This window comes from Geotrypetes seraphini, chromosome 7, assembly GCF_902459505.1.
Source record: "Geotrypetes seraphini chromosome 7, aGeoSer1.1, whole genome shotgun sequence".
Lineage (NCBI taxonomy): Eukaryota > Metazoa > Chordata > Amphibia > Gymnophiona > Dermophiidae > Geotrypetes > Geotrypetes seraphini.
This window is the reverse complement of record NC_047090.1, coordinates 2,152,673-2,170,670: the sequence shown is the minus strand read 5'-3', so window position 1 is coordinate 2,170,670 and position 17,998 is coordinate 2,152,673. Positions and strand designations below refer to the sequence as shown.

The 17,998-nt window shown below is 42.5% G+C and overlaps 1 protein-coding gene across 3 annotated transcripts in view; it reads right to left on the bottom strand.

Moving 5' to 3' along the window:
- The window catches only part of TCP11L2 (t-complex 11 like 2), a 78,480-nt gene that overhangs the window by 11,324 nt on the left and 49,158 nt on the right, over nucleotides 1-17,998 (bottom strand). For all 3 annotated transcript variants that reach the window (XM_033952648.1, XM_033952647.1, XM_033952646.1), the window contains exons 6-8: nucleotides 17,547-17,683; nucleotides 14,491-14,642; nucleotides 11,039-11,220 (exon numbers count right to left, since the gene is read on the bottom strand). In XM_033952648.1, coding sequence (XP_033808539.1) covers nucleotides 11,039-11,220; nucleotides 14,491-14,642; nucleotides 17,547-17,683 — 471 coding nt within the window. The remainder of the gene's footprint in view (nucleotides 1-11,038; nucleotides 11,221-14,490; nucleotides 14,643-17,546; nucleotides 17,684-17,998) is intronic.

The following is a 17,998-nucleotide window of genomic DNA, read 5'->3' as shown; positions in this document are numbered from 1 at the left end:
GAGCATTTTGGTTGTTAACAAATTCTTGCAATTGCTTAGGGCAACTTTTTCCAAGATCTTTTTATAAGAATGTAAGCATTATAATGTCTGACAGTACGAAGCGAGGAGTTTGAATTGTATTCAAAAATGGATGGGAAGCCAATGACATGACTTTAGGAGAGGGGTAACGTGAGTAAAGTGGGTCTCCCAGAATATGAGTCATGCAGCTGAATTCTGGACAGATTGGAGGGGAGCGAGATGGCTAAGCGAAAGGCTTGAGAGTAGTGAGTTGCAGTAGTCTGTCTAAGCGCGAGGTGATGAGGGTGTGGATAAGTGTTCCCAGAGGAGGAGTCGGATTTTGGTAATATTATAAAAGGAAGAAGGGGCAGGTTTTAGCGATATGCTATATTTGGGCAGTGAAGGAGAAAGACAAAACAGGAAGGATGAAAGTGTTGTCCACAGAGATAGAGAATGAAGGAAGCGGAGAGGTGGGTTTAGGCAGGAAGATGAGCAGCTCTGTTTAAGCCATATTCAATTTTAGATGGCGGCGAGACATTCAGGCAGCAATGTCAGACAGGCAGGCTGAGACTCTGGTCTAGGTTTAAGTAGAGATATTTGGCACAGAGAGGTAGATTTGGGAGTCATCAGCATGGAGATGATACTGGAAGCCTTGGGAGGAGATCAGCATTCCAAGTGAGCATGTCCCCTATTCTTTTCAACATTTATATATCTTCTTTGAAATTATTCCATCTATCTCCCTTTGAAACTCTATTTACATATGCAGATGACATCCTCATCCTTCTCGAGATAGATTCGAACCTCACTGAAAATATAACAGCTTGCATAACGAAATTCCAATTCTGGGCCCTCTCTGTACAAATGAAGCTGAATGAGTCCAAAATAAAACTACTCTGGCTTGGCCCAAAATTAGATCAGTTACCCACGCTCATTCCACTACCTTCTGGTCCCACACTGCAGATCGAATTCTCAAGCAAAGTTTTGGGCATCATTATTGAATCTACACTTTCCTTTAAATCGACACTGATCAAAGATTGGCTGACCGAAACTAACCCCGACTTCGTCCTCTTCACAGAAACCTGGTTGCTATCAGACAAAGACATCATCATCAAAGACTGTCTACCCACAGGTTTCAAGATTCTCTCACTAGCCAGAACATGGGGAAGAGGAGGAGGCCTAGCGATAATCTACCGGGAACAGCTAAAATGTACCATTCTCAACACAATATCCTCACCCAACGCTGAAATTCTAACCATCTCCCTAACCTCTAAATCACTGCCCTCCTCGCTAACTATCACGTTATTCTATATACCTCCCAAAAAATGGACACTGGCCAAAGAGGATTTCGCGGAATCACTAGTAACCAACTCCCTAACAAGCCCGTACAATCTTCTATGCGGGGACATCAACATCCATCTTGAACAATCTGACCAACCAGAAATCGCGGACATATGGTCACTGCTCACCCAACTAGGCTATGCCAAACAACCCCCTACTAAAACCCACCAAAAAGGTCACCAACTAGACCTGGTAACCTTCTCTTCTAATGAACTGGCCAATCCCACGTTTTACTGGAAGCAAGGCAGTTGGTCCGACTCCCTCTGGTCAGATCACTCCCTATACACCTTCTCAATAGGTTGCCAACAAAAAACCCCAAAAACCAACAAAACCAGAATGATCAAAACCCACACTTCCAGAGGAAAAATCGACCCAGTGGAATTCTGGTCCCGCTTCGAAACATACACCAAACAAACCGAAGAAACGGAAAAAATCATGACCTCATGGATCGTGGATAGCACGAACATACTAAACGAAATAGCCCCCATGAAGACCCGCAGAATAAGAAACTCAAACCAAGAAGGCTGGTTCGATTCAGAACTACTGCTATTAAAAAAGGAGCTCAGAAAAACAGAAAGACTATGGCAAAAATCAGGAACCCAAGAACATAGACTGGCCTGGAGACAAAAATTAAAAAATTACAAAAACCTTACCAACGAAAAAAGAAAAAACTTTTACTCCCACAAAATAGGCAACATTAAAACCAACAGTAGTAACCTCTTTAAATTGGTTAACGACCTATACAACATCGAAACCATCACAAACATCTATGAAGAACCCACTATAACTGCCAACGACCTCGCAGACTTCTTCATCACCAAAACTCAAAAACTAAGATCAACCTTACCCACCAAGATGAATCCCCTCGAACTATTCCCCATTCTCCCAGACCCCGATACATCTAACCCAAACCCAGGATCCATAACAGACCTTAGCTGGAAACAATTCTCAACAATAGACTGGCAAACCTTTAACACCTACTACAATAAATACACCCACTCCTTCTGCAAATTGGACACATGCCCACCATATATCATGAAAACTGCCCCATGCCACTTCAAAGCAAACATGATGACATGGGTCAACCACCTACTATCTACAGGAAACTTCCCACCAGAGCAAGGACATATTCTGATAACCCCAATTATAAAAAACGCAAAAGAATCCCCAAATTCCCCATCTAATTACAGACCGATCGCAAACATCCCCCTTTTCACCAAAATAGCAGAAGGGGTGGTAAAGACTGAACTCTCCACTTACCTAGAAAAATTCAACATCCTCAGCGACAATCAATCAGGCTTTCGCACGGACCACAGCACCGAAACCATAATTGCCTCCCTCCTCGACTATCTTCACACGCTCTTCAGTCTAGGATCAAGTGCCTTGATCATACAGCTAGACCTAAGCAGTGCCTTTGACCTGGTCGACCACACCATACTCCTCGAATGCCTGGCACACATTGGCATATCCGATCAGGTCCTCAACTGGTTCCAGGGGTTCCTAAAAAATAGATCCTACAAGGTACTCAAGGACAACAATATCTCACATAGCTGGGACAACACCTGTGGCGTCCCGCAGGGATCCCCCCTCTCCCCCACTCTATTCAACATCTACCTGGCCTCCCTAGGCAACCTCCTTCACACCCTCAAACTCAAATTTTTCATATATGCAGACGACATCACAATAGCCATCCCCCTTACCAATTTCACACCAGAATTACTTGACTACATTACTAACATTTTCAACCAGATTGAACGTTGGATGTTATCGTTCAGGCTGAAACTAAACCCGGACAAAACAAAATTTTTTCTAGCCACCCCCAAGGAAAAAATCAAAAACACCACAATTCATCTGAAAGGAATGACCTTCCCCCTAGAACCCACCTTAAAAATACTGGGAGTCATCCTAGACAAAAACCTATCCTTAGAAAACAACACAGACCTCATTGTCAGGAAATGTTTCATGGTACTTTGGAAACTTCGTACCATAAAAAAATTCTTCAATGACACCTCCTTCCGCCTACTAGTACAATCCTCCATTCTCAGCATTCTGGACTACTGCAACATTATCTATCTGAGCGCCACAAAGAAAACCACCAGGAGACTAAAAACGATCCAAAACACCGCCATTCGCCTCATCTATGGCCTGAAGAAATGGGAACACATCTCCCCATACTACAACCAACTTCACTGGCTGCAATTCGAATCCAGAGTTCTTTTCAAATTCGCATGCATATGCTACAAATCGATAAATGGTCTTTCGCCAAGATACATCACTCCCCACTTAAATCTTCACTGCACCAACAAGAAATCCCGCAGAATTCAGCTGTTCGCATACCCTTCGCCAAAGCTTTGTCAACTCAAAAGATTCCTTGATAAAACCCTCGCCTTCCAAGCAGCCAAGATGAACCCATGGCTAGCCCAAATGATACTCGAGGCCCCCACCTACCTCGACTTCAGAAAATCACTCAAAACCCACCTTTTCAGCAAACAAGACCCTTAACTGACCCTTCAGATAATCTCAAGGCCCCCTACCCGACCCTTCTCCTGCACGATAGCTCCTATCTCCCCCTGCTTCTCCTTCCCACTTCCTTCCTCATCCACCAAGTCTGACCAAATCCGATGTAAATCCGATTAATTTGTTGTAATTCTGCCCTCTTCATCTACGAAGTTGGCTAAACTTGTTGTAAATTTCCCTTTTCATCTGCCAAGTTTTGGCTACAGTTGTTGTAAATCCTATAAATTTGTTGTAAATCTACAAGTCTATACGGATCCTAATCTAATTTAATGTAAACCGCCTAGAACTCGCTGGGTATGGTGGTATATAAGAATAAAATTATTATTATTATTATTATTATTAATGATCATATCAACTCTCTGTTTTTTTAGTCTTCACATGTTGAGGAAAGTGAGATCCTGCTTCTGCCAACAACATTTTGCTGTCCTTATACAATCAATCATTCTTTCCAGACTGGACTATTGTAATTCCATCTATCTAAGTCTAACCAAGAAAAATCTTCAAAGACTTCAGCAGATCCAGAACACTGCAGGTAGGTTGATCTTTGCAAAAAGTAATAATTGTAATACCATTTTTTCCATTAATTTTTCATATATATACACACACATAATCTTATTAACAACACATAATGGTTAACTTCACTGTATGCTTCTCAACATCCATCCCTACAAGAACACAGATAACCCCTATGCAAATACGGGACCACAAACTAAAAGTACTAATATATACAAACGAAACCTTAAGATTCAAGACTGCATGCAGTACAACCCCAGAGAAAAAGACACAAATGCATTTGTTCCCGAACAGTGCAAAATATAGACAGCAGATGTAAATTCTCAAAATTGACACAATTCAATCACTAAATTGAAAATAAAATGATTTTATCTACCATTGTCTGGTGATTTTGGTTTTCAAACCATCTTTTCCCAGTGTCTGGATGCACTTCTTTCTGTCTGTGCTCTTAACTGTGTATCCAGGGCCACTTTATCCATTTGCTGTTTTTCTCTCCTTCACTTTCTTGTACATCCATCTTTAGCATTAACTTTTAACATTCAACTTTCTTCTATTTGTCGGCTTTCTTCTCAAAATCTCTCTATTTTTCCATGTCTTCCCTTCCCATCTATCCATGTGTACCATCTCCTCCCTCTTTCTTCTCCCCTATTCCCATCTATCCAAAAGAAGCATTTCTTCTTATCTCTTCTTGTCTCGCCCATCTCCTTCCCCTGACTCCCCTTCCCCTCCATCCTTTGCACCATCTCATCCCTCTCCCATGGTCAGTCAACTCTGTCTTCCCCCTTCCCCCTCATATGGTCTGGCATCTTTCTCCTCTCCTTCCCATAGCCTGGAATCTCTCTCCTCTCCCATGGTCAGTCAACTCTGTCTTCCCCCTTCCCCCTCATATGGTCTGGCATCTTTCTCCTCTCCTTCCCATAGCCTGGAATCTCTCTCCTCTCCCATGGTCTGGCATCTCTCTCTCCTTCCTTCCCTCTTCCCGAAATCTAACATCTCTTTCCTTCCCTCCTCTCTGCGGTCTGTCATCTCTCTCTCCCTGTAGTCTGGCATCTCTCTTTCCCCTCCTTCCCTTTTATTCCATGCTCTGGCATCTCTCTCTCCCCTCCTTCCCTTCTATTCCATGGTCTGGCATCTCTTCCCCCCTCTTTCCCTTCTATTCCATGGTTTGGCATCTCTTCCCCCCTCCTTCCCTTCTATTCTGTGGTCTGGCATCTCTTCCCCCTCCTTCCCTTCTATTCCATGGTGTGGCATCTCTTCCCCATGCATCTCTACCTCACTCCTCTCCCATTACCATGTCCAATAATTCCCTCCCCCTCCCTTTCTCAGCCCAACAATTCTCCTCTTTCTTCATCTCCCTATGTGCACCATCTCTCTTTCCCTATCTGACACCCAATTCTCCCTTCCTCACCTTAGCATCTCTTTCCCTCACTCTCTCCATTCTTTCATTCTATGGCTCATGCTCCCCTCTCTCCTTCCCTTCATTCTATGACCCAAGTTCATGCCCCCACCCTCCCTCCTTCCTTCTATCATTTGTCCGAAGTTTGTACTCCATCTTTCTCGAGTCCCAACACGTCCCTCTCCCTCCATTCTGAGCCTCAACTAGGTGCCTCCCTCCAGCGGGTGTTTACCTTCTGACTGGCTCCCTCCTCACTGCTGCAGTCATTTCTGTGCACAAAGCCGCAGGCAGAAGCTCCTACATGCATCCCGCGCCTGAACCAGAAGCTTTCTTTCTGATGTCGCAATGGCAGAGGGAAGGCTTCCAGATGGGGTGCAAGGAGCCGCTGCCCATGGCTTTGTGCACAGAAACAACTGTGGCAGTGAGGAGGAGAGAGCGATCCAGAAGGTAAAATACTCGGGGGCGGCAATGAGGAAAACGTAGCATCGCCCTCAAGCCGGCGCACAGTCACCGCGAGCTGCATTAAACAGCCATGCAGGCTGCATAAAACAGCCATGCGGGCTAAATTCGGCCCACGGGCCTTGTGTTTGACACGTGTATCCTAAACACATAGAACCTCCATTCTCTCTTCCCTATCACCCATTCATAATTCTGTCCTTCTCAAACTATTATAATGTAGCACATATATTCCGTAATTCCTACATTCTAAGTCGCCTTGAAACTGTTTAGGCATAGTGTTACTCAGAAATACTAGATTAGATTAGATTAGATTATTTTAGCTCACCTAAAAAAGAGGGAATATCAACCAGCTGATACTCAGGCCTAAGAAGGTCCTGTGAGCCAAAACATAAAGAATGCAAAGTAGACCAAAATACACTCTAAGGAGAAATATTAAGAACACTAAAAAAAAGAGCAAAAACAAAGGAAGCACAGAAAAAAAAAAAAAATTCCTGCAAGAGAAGGCACCCAAAAGGCAACAACAAAAGAGAACTGCTAAGAAATGCAACCTCTCCTTATCACAGATGAGAAAAGATACTAGTTTTGCATGTATGAGTGAAGCAGAAAGCACCCATGCATGCGCAGTGGGAACGCTGTCTCTAGCTCTTAAAGAGACACTATGCTAGGTAGTGTTTCCATACTGTGAACCCACCTACTTGACTCAGAGAAATCACAAAAGATACTTTACAGGAAGAAGAGAGAATTAAAACTAAGGGAAATTAATCCAGTTCAGATTACTGGCTGGCTTCAGAACCTAACTAATTAAGGTATTTGAGGTAAATGAATGCAGAGCTAGTCACTGAAGAATACAGTAATACTACTCTATATTCACTAAACCAAAGAGGCAGAAGAATATAAGAATAGTCTTGCTGGGTCAGACCAATGGTCTATCTAGCCCAGAATCCTGTTTTCACGGTAGCCAATCCTGTCACAAATACCTGGCAAAAACCCAAATATGAGCAACATTCCATGCTACTGATCCAGGGCAAGCAGTGGCTTCCCCCATGTCTGCCTCAATAGCAGACTATGGAATTTTCCTCCAGGAAATTGTCCAAACCTTTCTTAAAACCAGCTACGTTAACTTATAACATAGTACACGATGGTAGATAAAGACTCAAATTGTCCATCCAGTCTGTCCAACCATATATGCTCCATAAATTAATTATTTAGTTTAAATGTTCCTTTTTCTTAGATATTTCTGGACCAGAAACCTAGAGCCCTGCCTGGTAGTGTTCTTAGGTTCCATCTACTGGAGTCTCCATCAAAGCTCACACCAGCCCATCTTAACCATCCCAGCCATTGAAGCCCTCCCCAGCCCATCCTCAACCAAACAACCATATATGGACACTGACCATGCAAGTCTGCCCAGTACTGGCCTTAGTTCTTCAATATATACCATTATTTTCTGATTTGAGATCCTCTGAGTTCATCCCACTCTTTTTGAACTCTGTTACCGTTTTCCTCTCCACCATCTCCCACGGAAGTGCATTCCATACATTCACCACCCTCTCTGTAAAGAAGAATTTTCTAACATTACTCTTGAGTCTACCACCCCTCAACCTCAATTCATATCCTCTGGTTTTATCATTTTCCTTTTTCTGGAAAAGATTTTGTTCTATGTTTATACCTTTCAAGTATTTGAACATCTGAATCATATCTTCCCTGTCCCTCCTTTCCTCTAGGGTACAGATATTCAGAGCTTCCAGTCTCTCTTCATATGTATTTTGGCATAAACCTCCTACCATTTTTGTTGCCCTCCTCTGGACCGCTTCAAGTCTTCTTATGTCCTTTTCCAGATACGGTCTCCAAAACTGCACACAATACTCCAAGTGGGGCCTCACCAACAACCTGTACAGGGGCATCAGCACCTTCTTTCTTCTACTGGTTATGCCTCTCTTTATACAGCCTAGTATCCTTCTGGCAACAGCCACCACCTTGTCACACTGTTTCTTTGTCTTTAGATCTTTGGACACTATCACCCCAAGGTCCCTCCCCCCATCCATGCATATCAGCCTCTCACCTCCCAGCACATATGGCTTCTTCCAATTACTAATCCCCAAATGAATTACTCTGCATTTTTTTGCATTGAATTTTAGTTGCCAGATATTAGACCATTCCTCTAACTTTTGCAGATCCTTTTCCATGTTTTCCACTCCCTCTTCAGTATCTACTCTATTACAAATCTTGGTATCATCCACAAAAAGGCAAACCTTTCCTTCTAACCCTTCAGCAATGTCACTCACAAACATATTGAGCAGGATCAGCCCCAGCACTGAACCCTGAGGGACTCCACTACTCACCTTTTCATTCTCCGAGCGAATTCCATTAACCACCACCCTCTGGCACCTGTCCGTCAACCATTTTTAATCCAGTTCACCACTTTGAGTCCTAACTTCAGCCCATTAAGTTTGTTCAAGAGCTTCCTATGAGGAACCATGTCAAAGGCTTTACTGAAATCTAAGTAAATTAAATTTAGCATATGTTCTTGATCCAATTCTCTGGTCACCAAATCTCAATCAGGTTCGTTTGGCATGATTTACTTTTAGTAAAACCATGTTGCCTCGGATCCTGTAACCCATTAGATTCTAGGAAGTTCATTATCCTTTCATTCAGTAACACTTTGATTATTTTTTGAACAATCAAAGTGAGGCTTACAGGCCTGTAGTTTCCTGCTTCATCTCTGCGACTACTTATGTGAATAGGGACCACATCTGCTCTTCTCCAAGCCACAGGAACCACTCCCGTGTCCAGAGATTTGTTGTACATATCTTAAATAGGACCCGCCAGAACCTCTCTAAGCTCCCTCAGTATTCTGGAATGGATCCTGTCCAGTCCCATCACTTTGTCCACCTTCAATTTTTCAAGTTGATCATAAACACTTTCGTCCACCACACTCTCTGGCAATGCATTCTAGAACTTAACTATTCTCTGAGTGAAAAAAATATTTCCTCCTAATGGTTTTAAAAGTAATTTTCTGTAACTTCATCGAGTGTCCCCTAGTTGTTGGAATTTTTGATTGAGTAAAAAATTGATCCACTTGTACTTGTTCTACACCACTTAGGATTTTGTAGACTTCAATCATATCTCCCCTCAGATGTCTCTTTTCCAGGTTGAAAAGCTACAACCTCTTTAGTCGTTCCTCATACTAGAGGAGTTCCATCGCCTTTATCATCTTGATCGTTCCACTCTGAACCTTTTCTAGTTCTATCTTTTTGAGATAAGGTGACCAGAATTGAACACAATACTCAAGGTGAGTTTGCACATGGAGCGATACAGAGGCATTATAACATTCTTAGGCTTTTCTAATAATTCCTAGCATCCTGTTTAATAATAATAATAATAATAATTACTTTATTTTTGTATACCGCAATACCACAAACAGTTCAGAGCAGTTTACAGGGGAAGAGACTGTACATATACAGCGATGATACAGAGAAATATTGTCAAGTACATTAGTAACCAATTTCAATTACAAGAGAGTGCTGAGAGGGGATACGTAAAACCAGAGGAAATACATTGGTATGCAGAGAGAGGAATGGGAAAACAGGAAAAGAAAGAGATACGGTTAGTGCTTAGTAGTATGGCAGGGAGAGGAGTAGTTAGAGAAATTTTTCAAAGAGGTATGATTTGAGTGATTTCCAGCCACCACCACACATTGAATGGAAGGTTCCAGTGTATTGTCTACTATAACACCCAAATCTTTTCCTTGGGCGCTGACCTCCAATGTGGATCCTAGCATCTGGTAAATATGGTTTGGGTTATTCTTCCCAATGTACATCACATTGCATTTGTCCACATTAAAATTCATCTGTCATTTAGACGTCCAGTCTTCCAATTTCCTAGGGTCTGTCTGCAATTTTTCACAGTCTGCTTGCATTTTAACAACTTTGAACAGTGTAGTGTCATCTGCAGATTTAATCATCTCACTTGTCATTCCAATTTCCAGGTCATTTATAAATAAGTTAAATAGCACCAGTCCCATTACGGATCCTGTGGCACTCCACTGTTTACCCTCCCACATTGATAAAAATGGCCATTTAATCCTGCCCTCTCTCATGGGCATCGGAACAGGGGAAGTCACAGAGGTCATGGCCTCTCCAAGAATTGGTGGTCGCCAGTCAGTTCCTGCCCTTCCGACCCGCTCCCAGTGCTGTACTTTTAAATCTTCAGGCAGCCGCAGCATCAATGAGCATACCTGGCATGGAATCCTTCATTCTATTTCTGGGGGGCAGCCCTGCTCATTTACACTGCACAGGGCTGTCCGAAGATTTAAAAGTACAGCGCCGAGAGGAGGTGATTGGGGGGGGTGGATTCAGGAGCTGGTTAGAGGCTGTGCTGCAGGGTTCTGCTGGGCAGAACCCTTGGGCCCCCCAAACAAAATAGCATTCTGCTGGCTATGCCCTCCGTTTTCTGTCCGATAACCAATTCCTAATCCACAACTGAACATTACCTCCTATCCCATGACTTTTTAATTTTCTCAAAAGCCTCTGGAACTTTGTCAAAAGCTTCCTGAAAATCTAGATAAACTACATCAATTGGCTCACCTTTATCCACAATTGTTACACTTACTGTAAGTTTTGAAAATAATAAATATTTTGGAAAAAAAAAAAAAAAAGTCAAACAAATTGGTGTGGCAAGAACTCCCTTGGCTGAATCTATGCTGACTGATGGGCTAATGGATCTTTATTGCCATTATTTACTATGTTTTTTATTTCACGTTTTCAGAAAAAGTAAATGATTTAAAGACAATATTTTTCAAGAAAAACCTGTAGTTCTTACTTTTTATTCATTCCTTCAAGTAGGATAGTAGTAATTGTTTTTAACTTTTCCGCAAACTCAGGGATGCTTGCAGTTGCAGCACCTACTATGTTATGAGTTATTAGTAAAATGCAGGCCACAACCTTCACATGATTGAGTTTTTCCCTCAGTTCTTGAAGCCGTGTTTCATCTGTCATCAGTGTCTAAAGAAGGGAATAACAAAACTTTTGTCGTCATTCATATCAGAAAACCTGCTATGTCTTACCAAACAAATAAAGATAACAAAAAGTTGTGCATCAGCATATCAAGACAATGTTTCCTATTTGGGACATCTGTAATTAGGTGGGATACAATAAAAACATACATCACAAAACATCATTTTCATCTCGTATCCATATAGCAACATGCCCAGTCCTCCACTATTATAAAGTACAAAGCATCATCTAAAGCAGTGGTTCCCAAACCTGTCCTGGGGGACCCCCAGCCAGTCAGGTTTTCAAGATATCCCTAATGAATATGCATGAGAGAGATTTGCATATAATGGAAGTGACAGGTATGCAAATCTCTCTCATGCATATTCATTAGGGATATCTTGAGAACCTGACTGGCTGGGGGTCTTTGGGAACCACTGATCTAAAGTTACTACTAATCATTCTATAGCGCTACTAGACATATGCAGCATTGTACACATTATATGCAGATACTTTCTCTGTCCCTAGTGGGATCTCAATTTAAGGCAGGGGTAGGGAACTCCAGTCCTCGAGAGCTGTATTCCAGTCGGGTTTTCAGGATTTCCCCAATGACTATGCATGAGATCTATTTGCATGCACTGCTTTCAATGCATAGTCATTGGGGAAATCCTGAAAACCCGACTGGAATACGGCTCTCGAGGACCGGAGTTCCCTACCCCTGCTTTAAGGTATGGATTTGGAGGGGGGGTTGTATTTTTTGTACCTGAAACAATGGAGGATGAAGTGACTTGCTGAGATCTCAAGGGGCAGCAGTGGAAATCAAACCTAGTTCCCCAGGATCTCAGATCACTGCTCTAAGCATTAAGCTACTCCTCCACTCCAAGCAAACAGTATCAAGTACATACCCCATACGCCTTCATATACAAGACAGCCTTCAACTGCCTTTTAAAAATAAAAGTATCAGACTGCACTCTTAAATACGAGGGTCAATTGAAAAGTTTCTGATGACCAAGAGAGAGCAAGATTAGCATCACAATTATATAGCTGTCAGCCTTTTGACAAGAACAACTGCTCCACTTTATAAAAAATTGACAAAATTGAGTATTGCGCCATGATCAAATTCCTTCATTGAAGGGGAAATTGCTTCTTGAAATAAAATCTGAGTTAGATGAAGTGTATGGTGATGCATCTCCATCATTTTCAACAGTGAACGCATGGGCTGCTGAGTTTAAACGTGGCTGGACAAGTGCTGTTGATGAAGAATGCTCTGGATGTCCAAAAACAGTATCAACCAATGAAATAATTGATTAAGTTCACCGGATCGTGTTGAAAGATCGCCAATTGACCCTAAATGAGATAGCAGAGGCTATTGGCATTTCATCAGAACGTGTTCACACCATCCTATATTAATACTATATTTAGGCAGTTGAGTGCACGATGGGTGCCACGTTTGCTAACCGTTGACCAAATGTTCAATTGGACATTTCAAAAATGTATTTTGAGCATTTTAAGTACAATGAAAATGACTTTTTGCAGCGTTTTGTGACAACCAAAGAGCCACTTTAATGAACTGGGCGAGATTTTGGTGAGAGGTCAGAGAGCCTCTTCCCCTCCCCCCTTCCCTCACCAAAGCTTGAAAACAGGAAAGGCCTATTATCTGCATTTTCAGGCTTCACTTGCCAGCTGCAGATTAAAACTTCCTTGCATTTGTTTTGAACCTATCTCCCTTCAGTTTCTCCGAATGCCCCCTTCTTCAGACTGAAGGGGACAACAGGTACGAGGGGGCATTCGGAGAAACTGAAGGGAGATAGGTTCAAAACAAATGCAAGGAAGTTTTTTTTCACCCAAAGGGTCGTGGACACTTGGAATGCGCTACCGGAGGAAGTGATCAGGCAGAGTACGGTACAGGGATTGGACGGATTCCTGAGGGATAAAGGGATCGTGGGATACTGAGGGAGGAGCTGGGATGTAACACAAGTATAGAAAGCTAACCAGGTAATAAGTATAGAAACCCAACCAGGTCGTACATGTGCAAGACCGGAGGGTTAGGACTTCGATGGGAAGATAGGACTTCAATGAGAAACCAAGGTGGCAAGGGAGCCCCTTCTGGTGATTCAGACAGGTCGTGACCTGTTTGGGCCACCGCGGGAGCGGACTGCCGGGCAGGATGGACCTATGGTCTGACCCGGCGGAGGCACTGCTTATGTTCTTATGTTCTTAAGTCTGCTCCTCTCCAAGCAGGCACAACAGTTCCTTGAGCCGTGTAAAACAAAATGAAAAACACCACAAAATAATAAAGAAATAAAGGGAGCAGATCAGAACAACACCGGAGGAGGTTGTGGAGGAGACTACTGTACTGGGATTCAAGCGCAAGTTGGATGCATACCTTCTTGCATATCATATTGAGGGATACGATAAATCCGGGTCTCCATAAAAGAGTACCTAAATGGGCCGCCGCGTGTACGGATTGCCGGACTAGATGGACCTCGGTCTGATCCGGTGAAGGCGTTTCTTATGTTCTTATGTTCATACTCGCCTGCAAAAGGAAGAACTGCAGGGAGCAGAAGACCAGGGAGAAGATGGAAGAGCTGAAAAGCTGTGATTGACATCTTCTGCAGAATGCTCGTCAGTAGGCATGGTTAAACCTATGATTCAGCACACCATCCCTATTGCACTGGAAAGAGTATTTGGTCTTTTTACTACTGTTATGCTGTTAACAAAATTGTAAGTTTTATGTTGAATTATATCTGCTGTACACCACCTTGGGTGAATCTCTTCATAAAGGTGGTTAATTAATCCCAATCAATTAGGGTTACCAGATTTTCCCAAAGGAAAATCCGGACCCATGGCCATGCCCCCAGGCCTGCCCAGTTACACCCTGTTATGCCTTTGCCACGCCCATTTCCACTCCCCAGCCCCGACTCCAGATGGCATCTGCACATGTGCAGACAAGACATCATCGTGTTGTGTCCGCACATGCACGGATGCACCTTCCCGACGCGATTTTGACAGGGAGCTTTTCAAAACCCGGACATAGAACCGGGTTTTGAAAAGCCGTCCGGACCCTCGGACATGTCCTCAAAAATCCGGACATCTGGTAACCCTACAATCAATCAATCAATCAAATGTGTTGGCTCTGATAAAGAATTTCACTATGAAGGGGAGGGGGAATGAAAAAGTTTGAATTCCCTTCTCCTCCACTCCCCCTTCTGCACATTGACAAAATAATTCTGCAATAAAAGCAAACTTCTTCTTGAAGTATGTTGAGTATGTTGTATTTACCTCTGGTAGTGCTCTTCTCTGATAATCCCCTTGCAGCAGTTTCAAATAACCATTATTTAGCACCTGTGTAGGACTCAAGTTGCTATCAGGCGAGGTAGATAAGATGTCTTCCATTGACTCCTTTATCCATTCAGTTGTTTGAGCAAGAGCATCTGACAATGAAAGGAAATTATACAATTGCATGTGTGAAGCTTTATTTGAGTAGGATGGCAGTGTGACACAATGTGAATCACCAAGTTGGTAAACTTAATTTGCTCACCAGAAAGTGAAATGGGCCTAATTACCCTGTCTTTAACAAGAAAGATCATTAAAACCACAATTTGCAAATCGATGCAAGAAAAGTCAAGAAAGGAGAATCGATTATGGACTATTAGTAATGAGGTTTATTTTTATTTTCTTACATGCTTATATACCACATAATCCAAAAGATCTAAACCAGGGATGTCCAACCTTTTGGCTTCCCTGGGCCACATTGGCCAAAAAAATGTTTCTGTGGCCGCACAAATGCTGCAGCAAGACAGAGGAGGGAGCCGGCAAAACGGTAAACACCCGGGGGCAGCAGAGGAAAGCACTGCATCACCCTAGACCAGGGCCGCACAAAATACTTCACGAGGCCGCAGGTTGGACACCCCTGATCTAAACAGTTTACAGATAACATACACAAGCTTACCAGGATCATTTTGAAAAAGTACCCCAAACAGCTTTTGGAATATGCAGTAGTCGGGTTTCCTGAGGCAGGGATCGAAACGGGACCACATTGGGACCCCATAACCTGTTTTTTAAGCTAAGTGAACATATTTTTGACTGATTCATGCAGTGACTCTTTGCTTATAAGAAGAAAAAAGATTATCAGTATATTTTGAACTAGTGAAAATATTTTTTAATTTCATTCTGAATTACCTAGTCTTTGAGCGTGATCAAAAAAACGCTTATGAAGTTGCAATGACTGGAAGGTGAGGACATGTCCGAGGGTCCAGACAGCTTTTCACATAGGGAGGTTTTTCAGCCTTCCTTTCAGAGTTTCATATCTCTGAGCATTTTACATAGGGCTTTTTGATCACCCTCTACAGACAGATTACCCTTAAAGGTCAGTTCTTTTGATTACATAGAAACCTCTTTCTGACCTTGGTTTCTTATAATATATATCCCTGAATATCACTTAAGGAAATATGTTTTTTTCCAATGGCTCTTCCCTGTGCATCACATGGTGCACCGGGGAGGGGAAGGCCCATCATTTTCAACGGGTGGACTTCAGATTAGAAGGGACTGTGCTTCCCTGCAGCTCCTGTCTACCAAAGGTACAGGGAGGGTTCAGGGAGTGAGGGTGGGGTTCGGGGGAGCATCCAGTGGCAGGAGGGAGTGTGCATTCCTCCTGGCTTTTTTTCCCTCGGGAGGAAGAGGGTAGGGTAAGGGATGGTTTTGGGGGGGCCTCCGTTGGAAGGAGGAAGTGGGCATCCCTCCTGCCTTTTTTTCAGGAGGAAGGGGGGAGGGAAGGGGATGGTTTTGGGGTGGGGTGGCAGTCCAGGACCAGGTGGGAGCATGGTGCAGGGGTATTCAGCCAGGGAGGAGGGAGGGCATCCCTCCTGCCATTTTCGCTGCCTTGGGGGGGGATCACGGTGCCAGTTTGTGGGGGGGTCGTTGGGGAGGGCCATCAGCACGGGGGGATTTTATCTTCTTTTTTAATGGGGCAGATTGTGTGTGTGTGTGTAACACACGCACAACATCTGTGCCATAAAAAAAAGATGCCCTATCAGGAGGCTGCTTCCCCTGTCACTGCTGTTAGGGCTCTGCACATGTGTCAATAGCTCACTGAACAATTGATCTGTCGGGTTTGCATAGAAATGATTTGCACCTCCATGAAATCATTTGCATACAAATTTGGTAGCGCATTGATCATTGGTCCACAATCGGCCAGAGAATCAGCCAAAGACAATCCAGTTGATATTACCGACTGACTTTATTACATCTAGCCCTTTGTCAGGTTGAACGAGGCTGGAGTTGGAACAAAGGGAGGCTGGATTTGAGAAAAGTGGCTGGCACTGAAAAAAATTCTGTTTTGGTCACTGAATGAAATACACCTAAAAATCCATACTTTTTTCATGATGACAACATGCTGATTCCCTATTTTTCTAGCCCTGGGAAAGCACTTAAAAAGTTTTACAATTCCAAATGATAAATCCCAGGATCAGAAGCCCTGCCTATAATGGAGGCTTTTAACTGAATGAGTAGTGATTTTTATGAGTATATTGGAACTGGGTTATGTTTTGTATGTATGTACAGTATGTCATTTTATGATTATGATTGTATTTTGTAAGCCACTTAGGATTAAGCAGGTAAGAAATTCTTTAAATAAATAAATATAATTAACTCAATAAAGGAAGACCCATGAGACCTTTTTAAAAGTGGGGCCCAACAACAATATGCATCCTTTCTATACCAGGAGTTCCTAACCAGGGGCTGTGGAGAAGCAATTTATCAAAACATTCTAGACAGAGTGAAGAGTGAAGGCATTTTTAAATGGTAATTTTATTCAACATTATGTACAATTTACTGTATGTAGCATTGTAGCTTTAAGGGTGATTTCTTTGATAGTATAACTGTAATTTTTGCAACATGTTGGCTGTTAGTGGCTTAACAATGACATGTGCACCAGTCAGTAATCACAAATGGACATGTGGTTTAGGAGGGGTGCAAGGGTTTCATTGATCAGTTAAAGGGGGGAGGAATCAAAAAAGGTTAGTATCTATGCTCTGTACCAAACCAGAACAACTCCTTGTGCATTCAGCAACTTATTGCGACCTTAGAATTACTGGGTTCTAAGTGACAATTTTCAGTATTTTTAAGTCCGATGACTTCCGGGTTCTGTCTGACATGTAGATGTTATAACACTCACGAGGATTTATTGCAACTTAACCGTTCCTTCATTTCATAAGAAATTACATGATAAATCCGCACACGTCATTGCCCCACAAATCTCCACTTCAAATTCCTGAGAATGAATTTCGGTACAGTTAGAACCAAGGTCGCGTTATGTAAATACTTGATATTGTACCTACTTGGTGTTTTATCTAGAATTTCCTGGAATTTTGTTCTTTCATAATCAACTATCTGACGCTGAAGATGGGGTCGAAGGTTCTGAATAGTATAATTGATCATATCCATTTTCATTAAATCCAGAACATGAAAAATGTCTCTGAAAATTAAAATCAAATATTTCACAATAGAAAAACAATAGCAAGCTGGCAATATTATAAAAACTAAAATGCAAAGGAAACTGAGTACCTGATGAAATTTCAACTGTACATAAGCACCTAAGTTTTAGGATGAAGCAATTAAACCTGGGGGCCTGATATTTCTTCACCTAAAATGTTGGCTAGCATTGAAAATGCCTAACTTTCCCATGCTTGGTTTTTAGATGCTTAAAACTTAGACAGGAGAGATGGGAAGATTCAATTCTTTCTTTGAAAATCTTCTTTCTAATAGAAAGGCATATGTGTCAAGTGTATGA